Raw genomic sequence first — 9,497 nt, 5'->3', positions numbered from 1 at the left:
TTCAAATCAGCTAATCCAAACAGGCTCTAAAATAAACTTTTTTCTTCAATCTTCTTTTCCTACTAAAATAAACTTGATGTATGTATGGTGAGAGGTGGGCGGATAGGGTGGGTGGGGTCATGGTCATGGCCACGTGGATGGCAAGGTGGCATGAGACTGACGTCGGGGATGAGGGTGTGTGGGGTTGAGGGTGTGGGCGTGAAGGTGGGGCGTGGAATGCCACATATGGAATTTCTTTCCCCCACTTTCATTAGGTTAATCGTTATCCTAATTTTAAGGAATTTATTTTTCAAAATATTTTGGCCGACCAAACATAAAAAAGGTTGAAAAATATTTTCTCCATACAAAACACACCCTTAGATCCATATAGCAAAACACTAATGTAACACCCTTGAAAGAATTGCTCATATTGGTAGGAGCTATATGGACATTAAGAAGAACTATCTCCATGCATGGTGAACCCCTTTTCAGGTCCACGAATTGAAATATGAGAGTATGAAGAAAAAAACTTTACTTGAATAACTTCATACCAATTTTGCCCTAAATAATATCCAAAGACGTACTAACCAGAGACGAAGCCAAAAATTTCGCTAAGGGTATTCAAGCTTTAATATGCATGTGTAAAAAATAGTTTTAACCTATAAATGAAGTATAATTTTCTATATACACAATATAATTCTCCAATGAAGGGTGTTCACTTGACCACCTCCATATTCTCTCTTCCCACCTTTTCTTCTCCCAGCTTGAAAAAGGAAAGAAATGGTTGCGCAATGATGGACTAAGTAATGTGAGGCAACAAATATATCTAAGCCCCACTGCCTACTTATATACACTAAAAGAATTCAAGTTATTGGACATTGTTCAATGCTTGAATAGATTAGCTACTATGAATCTCCACAATTTTGCCAAGCTTGTTGCTGCTGATAACATTATGCATACTTAAAACTTCTAAATTCTCTTGATTCTACGGAACCTATGCATGTGGGTGGCAAGCATTTTTAATGAACGAGGCAGAAGTAGGAGGAGGGCCGAAATGGAATTGGGCCTTCTCGTCCTAAGCAACAGCTAGAGTAGAGATGGAAGGAATCAAGAAGGGCATGAACCACACGAACACGAGGCAGGTACAATAGCTTTTGGAATGCTCCTTAGAAGCCACTGCAGAGCTCAATGGGTATGCTGGTGCTCAGGCTATCCTTTTCACATACACCGTTCCTCTTCCGTCAAACTGCATAGATGAAAAGAATTACTCTATCAAGTCTCTACAATGACCATAACTAAAAGATTCTTTAGAATGTATTACATATGACGTTCAATATCATGAAACAACAAGAAGTAGAAAAGTCACAATAAGTAGAAATTTTCAATAAAGGTAGGCCAATTTATCATATAATTGAGTGAGTGAGAGAGAGAGAGAGAGAGAGAGAGAGAGAGAGAGAGAGAGGCATACCTGGCAAGATCAAATAATTTATAGTCCCACAAAGCAGAACGCCCAGCTACAGTGCAAAAAAGTTGCGCACAGAGCTTTGCCATGTCAGGCACTTGCAGTTGCTACGAGAAGTTGGACACTAGGAGCAGCAGCGTAGCGAGGTAAAACACTTACATTGGCAGCTCGGCCATTTGCAGCAACCACCATGGCTGCATGGCCATTTGCAGCAGCCGACAGGCATGCTTGGCCACTTACAAGAGCAACCTGCGCAGCTTGGCCACTTACAAGAGCAACCTGAGCAGCTTGGCCACTTACAAGAACAACCTGAGCAGCTTGGCCACTTACAAGAGCAACCTGAGCAGCTTGGCCACTTACAAGAGCAACCTGAGCAACTTAGCCACTTACAAGAGAAACTCGAGCAGCTTAGCCACTTAAAGGAGAAACCTGAGCAGCTTAGCCACTTACAAGAGCAACCTGAGCAGCTTAACCACTTACAAGAGCAACCTGAGCACTTCAACGAGCAGCTTGGCCAACTTGAGCAGCAAGAACCGCTACTACAAGAACAACAGCATGACCACCAAGAAGACTTCTTTTTTCTGCATAGAGAGAGTGCTTTCCATATCAGCCAAAAACACAATATTGGGGAAGTAGGAACTTTCATTTACATGCCCATAGACTCAAATAGTACCCAAAGAGGACTGAAATACTATCCCATGAGACATTGAAGAGTAGGTGAACAAAGAAACCTACAATCGCCAACTCATTTAGACCAAAACCGGTCGCATCAAAACCTGATCGCCTATGTTTCCTTATTTTGAGTAAAACTACGTTATTTGGTTGAGGTCTCTTATACCATAAAATAAAAATAGAAAAGCAAAAATAAATATAAGCATGTAAATAAACTAAAGAGAGATGATTTGCAGTACAGAAGAGTATGGATATTTTGCTTGTTAAGCAAAGTGATTCTCTAATAGGAAATTGCATAATACTTTCCAAGCTAAGTTAATTGTCCATATTTAATAATGCACTTTAAGCTTCTTCTCGTGCCAAGTTTGTCATCAGGTTTTGCTTGTAATCATTAATATTTAGCAATCTTTAACTCGGATATCCATTTACAAATATGGTCTGATGCATTCTTATTGTCAAATCTTTCCAGACAATCTTAAATGATCCAGGACCTTTTGTCTGTATCCTTGTTCTGTCATCTGCTACCAAATACAATTAGCGATGTTGCCTCTGTGCATAAGTTATAGTATTAAAAGTACCACAAGTGCATATTTCAACTTTATGTTAGTAGAGGTGTTTATGAGGTTTAGTTTTTGGTTTACACTTTCAAATCGTCTTTAATGGCCCATGTATGAGCATGTAAGTTAGAGATAAGACAGAAAGAACTCTTACACTTTCACAATATAGATGGTCTCTATCTATATATTCACACATTAATGAAAAGCGCTTAATTAATGAACAAATAAGCAGGTTGTCTCTTTGTTTAACTCGTGGAAATCCAATAACTAAATGCATGCATTAAACAATTAATTAGCGATAAAAATTCTTATCTGTACAGAAACCCAAAAAAGAAGAATTGTTACTCACATTGGAAAGACAGAAGACGTGCCATTCCCATCAGAATGGCAAACGGCAGTGCAGGAGTCCCTAAAGCCTTTATTTCCATCAGAGAGGCCAAGGGCAGCAGAATGATTTCTGATGTCTCCTACTTTTATTTCCTCTCTAAAACGGACAACTCTCTTTGTTGGTTCATCTGAACCTGCTGGTAACAGGTTGTTTACAGCATTTACATTCCTTCCTTTCTCATGTATCTTTTCCTTACATTCTCTTCCTTTTGCAGCTGGCAAGGGCTGCCTAAACCTAGTTGGCTTGCCAGACTTATTAATTTCTTCATATTTATCTAATGCTGCACATGAGTTGTCTCGTTTCTTTGACCGTTTGAAATCTCCATCAGTCATTACAATATCATCCCTTGCAGGACTACCATTTCCAGCAGTGTGGATACTGAACAATGATTCGTTAGAAGCACTGCTCCATTCCTTAGAGGACGAATCCTTACTCCCAAAAACGGAAGAGGGAATTCTATTGGGATCAAAAACTGCCTGCCTTTCCATCACCTGTATAGAAGGAGATTGTGTAGGTGACATGGTCGGGAATGCAGATTCATGAGTGACATCTGAAACCTGTGAGGTGGAACTTGTAGAAGTTTTCGAGGATTCTTCCAATTGATGGCACGTATCACTTTGAGATATAAGTTTCGCATCGGAGTGAGATTTAGAAGATTCTACACCCGATGGGACAGAGTTGAATACTATTTTTGGATCCACTTGGATGTAATCATCTGAAGAAGAGCCTGATGACGAAGACGAGATGGATTGAGAATATTCTGAACTTTTAGATGACCCTATTTCACTTTCATCTAAAGTAGCATCTGAATCTCTTCTTCCTTCACTCTCTTGCTCAGAATCCATGAGTAAAGTCGGTGGTGCAAGGGCCTCAACTTTATTTTCACTTACTGGTGCATATGTTCTAGGATGGTACTGCCTCCACTTACATACTTAAGAGTCCATCACTGAAATACAATTAAACATCACCTTCAGAATACCATTTACTAGGCTGCACAAAGCGATTCCATTTAATGCAATAGAACAGGCCGGGGTACACATAAAGATGGGCTATTGAGGAGTGGGGTATTATAGGGACAATGTAACATTCATAACAAGCACCATTTCATGCAGGAAATCACATAAGGATATACGTCTAAATCCTAATTCTCGCACCTCAATCCACTTGGGGTGGAGAAGATGGCCACCATTTACCAGGTTCGGCTGCTATCTGGCTTTTAAAAGCAGAAAGGTGAAGTAATTCTCATAATAGAATGCACAAGGAGAACAAAGATCGCATATTTACTCAGTTAAGTGGGATTGCAATTTCATCCACAAAAAAAATGCTTTAAATAGATTAAAATATTAAATGGTGTTAATATGTTTTCAATTCAGAAACTACCATAATCACCATCCTACAGTTCCTGATTTCTCCACATAGTCATGTATAGAACAAAAGTAAAAATTACCAACATAAAACAAGCAAAAAGGTTGCCAAAACTATCAAATATGAAGGGAAAACAGATAATTCAGCTTGATGCTATAACACCCACCCACCCACCCCACCCACACACACAGACATACCATTTGTACTAGAATATTATATCAAGGACTTAATAGGAGTTATGCACCCTATAAATTCCCCTTTTGTGCCAAGTGTTAATATACAATAACATTTTCCTTTGCATAAAAAAGAAAGAAAAAAAAAGGAAGATAGAACCTCTCATAATCATATTTTACCTGCTTAACCAAATTTCCATATTTGCATAAAAATTTGAGTTTTCAAATAAACAGAAGTCACTTAAGGAACGAAAATAGGCAGCTAAATGGTAAATCTATTACACAAGAAATATTACCTTATGTATATAGCATCCTTGTATTGACAATGTCTTCCTGTAGATGGAGCCACCTCTCAAGAAGCAGCTCAAGGAAAAAAGCCCCTCAAATTGAAATACCCTAAAGGGGAAAAAGAAAACCAAAGAAAAAAAACAATTGTCAACATTAACACATAATGTTTGTGAAATCCAGCATAGGCAAAATATTAGATGATTTCTTTTCATCTGTCCAAGCGTTGGTGGACAGAGTTACCTGTGCTGACGGGACGAGTACTAGGTACTCACGAAATTAATTAAGGTGCGTGCAAGCTGGCCCGAACACGACAGTTACCAAAATAACACATAACGTTTACAGAAAAGCACAAAGGAAATGAAAGCATTAAACCAAACCACAACGACCACAAGCAAGAAGAGGAAAATCTTGATATGATAATTAAGTACCTGAATAAAAACAACAGTTTGTAGCTTCAAATTTGCATAATAAGTGAATCCCGGATTCTATTAATTTCTTTCTTGATCCTCCTTCAAATATTTCTTTTATTTTTCAAGATTCATACAATTCTCAATAAGGGGAAGGATTAGGGTTTTGGAGGAAATGATAATAGAGAAGAAATATAATGGAAGACAAAGAGTTGGTTTCGGATTCCAATTTCGTAAAAATAACCAACTTCATCTTTCGTTGGCGCCAACACATCTCCTACTAATATTATTATCACGTGATCTGCACGTGCATAATACCACATAAATAGTAAATTCTACCAAATTCACCTCTATGGCTAACATTTTTTTAGGGTTTTAATTTGTAGAAAGCATGAAGGTATGAATTGTTCTATTTCTCTAGTTTATTATTTTTTTGATATTTTTTTTTCAGAGTCGGGCTTCCTAATGAAATGTAAAAAATATTTTTTAGATATTTATAAAATAAAAATAAATATTCAATGTATTAATAAAACATGATAATATAAATCAAAATGACCAACATAATTGAGTTAAGGAAATATTTGCTAGACGCTTACAAGAATATGTCAAACAAAATAGAAACGAAGAGTAAAAACAATATCCTATATATATATATATATATATATATATATATATATATATATATATAACACGAAGACCCTTAGCGAAATGTCGTTCGCCCTTTTTACCCTTCAAAATAGATTTTATATTGGAAAATACTGTAATTTAAGTTAATTTCCTAATATTTAGGACTTCAAAATCAACTAAATTTTTTATTATTAAATTTCCTTATTTGAACTTTGAATAAACTCCTAATATTTAGGTTACATAAATTTGTTTCTTATTTTATTTGTGTAAATTAATATAACATCTTTTCTACACATACATTAGATATTTACTAATACTAGATACGTTTTATGTTTTTAAAAATTGAAGTTGATTATACATTCTAAACGAAACTTATAGGCACATTAGTAAGAAAATATCTTTAAGTAAGTTTACAAACGACACGGCATGCCAATATTTTCAAAATAATAACAGTTTATAGTAATAATAAATATTACAATATGCTTTAAGTTTTTTTACATGTTATAATATATACCCTTATTAAATCAAAAGTACAATTACATTATTGGATAAGTAAAACGTATATAAGATACTCTAATTTATATATTGATATTAATAGTAATAAATTGTGCTGTAATGTATAAACAATTTAAGTTAGTTTTAAGTAAATCTTCCTACATATTCTTTCAATCCTTTCCTTATTTGAACAATATAGGAAGTCCTAATATTTAAGATTTTAAAATTAATTAATATAATTTTAATACTTTATATGTTACTCTTCAGAATATCGATACAATTTTATCTAGTATATATATATACTATATTAAAAGCACGAAGGCCCTTTACGAAATATCGTTCGTCTTTTTTACCCCTTAAAAATAGATTTTATATTGGACAAACTTGTCATTTAATTATTTTCCAAAATTTAGGATTTTAATATCAATTAAAATTTTGTCTTTTCCTAATATTTACGATTTTAGCAAAAATTGTGGTAATTAAATCTTTCCTTATTTGAATTGGGTAGTAACCCCTAATATTTAGGGATTTAAATCCCTACAAAATCTATAAATATTCCATAATTAAATAACAAACACGAAATACCATCCCTAACCCCTCAGTGAATCAACGCATCTACCTCAAGCTTTCTGCAAAATTACACAAATCAAGACAAATTTATAATTCATTTATGTTCAAGAGAATCATTTATATAAGCGAACGTAGGGCCACAAGAAACAACTTATAAATCCAGTATGTAAATTTAATTAAATGCATTATGTGAGGTAAGTATTTAAATCCTTTTGTGTATGAAACACGTATGTAAGACTTTCTTGTTTCCTTATAGTTTCTCACGGCAATTTTCATATAAAATATGTTTAGATATTCATTCTTCTTAATAAGGAACTTATCCTTATAAGCGGAACCTTTTATAGATTGTAACTATTAAAAGTAAGTGATTTGTATTTAATTAAATATTTTTTTAATTATTGAATCTAATTTTAAAATATTATTCAAAAATTAATTAATATAAATTATTGTTCGAATAGGAAAGGAGTTAAAAATTACCTAGATTTTCTAAGTTATTTTAACAACACAAAGTCCCAATGCGGAAAAAATAACTTTGAATTAACTAAATAGAAAAAGAATCTAATTCAATTCTTTTTCAAAATCTTCATGTAAGTAAAATTATTTTTTATGTTGATAAAACTCCTAAGTTACATAAATTTATTTCCACAAGAAGAGCACTAGCGACAAAAGAAATTAGAAAATAGAGCAAAATTAGCTATATCACAGTATCATTTGTTACTTGTTTTCAGTATACTTTTAGGTAACAAAAATAACAATACTTTTCATCTTACGTTCCTACATAAGTCATCAAAAATCACAATAAAGCATATAAGGACTTTTACAGGGCCGTATTTTATTTATTGAACTAGCTAACTTGGATCAATATTTATCAATTTTAGGAACTTATATTTTCTTTTAACTTTTGTTCAATAACTTAAACACATTATTTAATAATAATTACTTAATTTTTTTTAAGATCGTATATTCACTTAGGGCACACGCGCAAAGCGCGTACCCTAAGACTAGTTAATGTGAAATGGTTAAGATTCAATATATTATTTGGAGATTCGATCGTGATCTTATATTTATTTGAGAAAAGAAAACTCAGGTATGTATTGTGCGCATAATTACTGTAACGACCTGACCGGTCGTTTTGCTTAATAAGACTTCCCGTGCATGCTTTTGTTTTATGACTTGCGGGGAAGGTTAATGAAAGTACAAGAGGGGGGAGGGGGTGAATTATTTATTATTAAACTTAATTGCTATTAGTTGACTAGTTTTTCAATTAGTAGACTAGATGTAATAACTTGACTGTGGTAACAACAGAATTTAAGATGCTGAAATTAAATGCAGGAATTAAAGACACCAGAATTTTTATACTGGTTCGGATTCAATGTGAATCCTAGTCCAGTCCCCTTGGGTTGCAAGGGAGTTCTTTTCAGTGAATGAGTTTCTTCGAGTACACAGAGAATGGTGTGATCTACATCCATAGCTTAGTTCCTATATCACTCGTCTCTTTTGATACAATGCCTCACCAGTGTTGTTCTCTCTTTCTTCTCTAACTTGTTACACAGCAGATCTTAATAGAGCTACAATGTTTGTTTGTAGTAGAATAAAGAGAGGGTGTTTGGTTCGATCAAAGTATATGTTCTAGGGTACAGATACAGGTATAAATACTTTGAGAGAGACTTGGTTTTTGGAGAGATTTGCCAACCCAAGAGATTTGATCCTTGGAGAAAAATTGATTCTTTCCAAGAATAAGGTCATACAGCAACAACTATAATTACGAGATCCTTGATTGATGCTCCATATATGCTTCGCGAGATCTTGCACCTTCCGGATTTGGATATGCTCGACTTGTTTGATTCCTTAAGTTCATGCTTGATTGATTCCGTCTTGGCTTTGATTGATTGCTCTAATCCCGGATTGCTTTTCTTGATTCCTTCCATCTCGTAGCTGTCCATTGATTTCGTGAACTTTGCTAATCTCGGATTGCTTTCTTTAAGTTCCCTGATTGATTGCTTCCATCTTGTAGTTACTCCTTGATTCCATGATCTTCTTTAATTGATTCCTTTAATCTTTGAATTGCTATCCATGAGTTCCTGCATAGATATATTATTTGCATCATTAAAATCAAATCTAACAGTTAGTTCGGGATTTAGAAGAGTTCGGTTGAAATCGGAACACTTGGTTCCTTAAGGTTGGCTTAAAAGGCCAAGTTAGACTTCTGTCAACATTTTGAGTAAACGACCTCGGAATCGGGATTTGACGGTTCCAATAGGTTCGTATGATAATTTCGGACTTGGGCATATGTTCGGATCGGGTTTTGGATGACTCGGGAGCGTTTCGGCACCTAATAGTGAAAGTTAGTTCTTGAAGATTTTAGAAGTTCTTTAAATTTGGTTTGGAGCGGGTTTTGGTGATATCGAAGTCCAAAAGGAATTTCGAGACCTGGAGTAGTTTAGTAATGTCATTTAAGACTTGCACGCAAAATTGGGTGTCATTCCGAGTAGTTTAAGTACGTTTCGGCACATT

The 9,497-nt window shown here is 34.6% G+C and overlaps 1 protein-coding gene across 1 annotated transcript; it reads right to left on the bottom strand.

The window, feature by feature from the left end:
- LOC109222776 lies at positions 675–5,495 on the bottom strand. The gene is made up of 5 exons (XM_019387094.1): positions 5,313–5,495; positions 4,893–4,992; positions 3,020–4,004; positions 1,448–2,022; positions 675–1,225 (listed from the first exon to the last, which is right to left on the bottom strand). The coding sequence occupies exons 3-4, from the start codon at positions 3,901–3,903 to the stop codon at positions 1,566–1,568; spliced, it is 1,341 nt and encodes a 446-aa protein (XP_019242639.1). The 5' UTR covers positions 3,904–4,004; positions 4,893–4,992; positions 5,313–5,495; the 3' UTR covers positions 675–1,225; positions 1,448–1,565.

This window comes from Nicotiana attenuata, chromosome 2 (genome assembly GCF_001879085.1).
Source record: "Nicotiana attenuata strain UT chromosome 2, NIATTr2, whole genome shotgun sequence".
Classification (NCBI taxonomy): Eukaryota; Viridiplantae; Streptophyta; class Magnoliopsida; order Solanales; family Solanaceae; genus Nicotiana; species Nicotiana attenuata.
This window is presented reverse-complemented; position numbering and strand designations above follow the sequence as displayed.

Excerpts from the sequence above, each read along its gene's own strand:
- LOC109222776 (XM_019387094.1), bottom strand. The coding sequence starts at position 3,903 with ATGGATTCTGAGCAAGAGAGTGAAGGAAGAAGAGATTCAGATGCTACT. Across the intron at positions 2,023-3,019 it reads ACGTCTTCTGTCTTTCCAAT|AAAAAAGAAGTCTTCTTGGT; the intron begins GTGAGTAACAAT and ends CTCTCTATGCAG.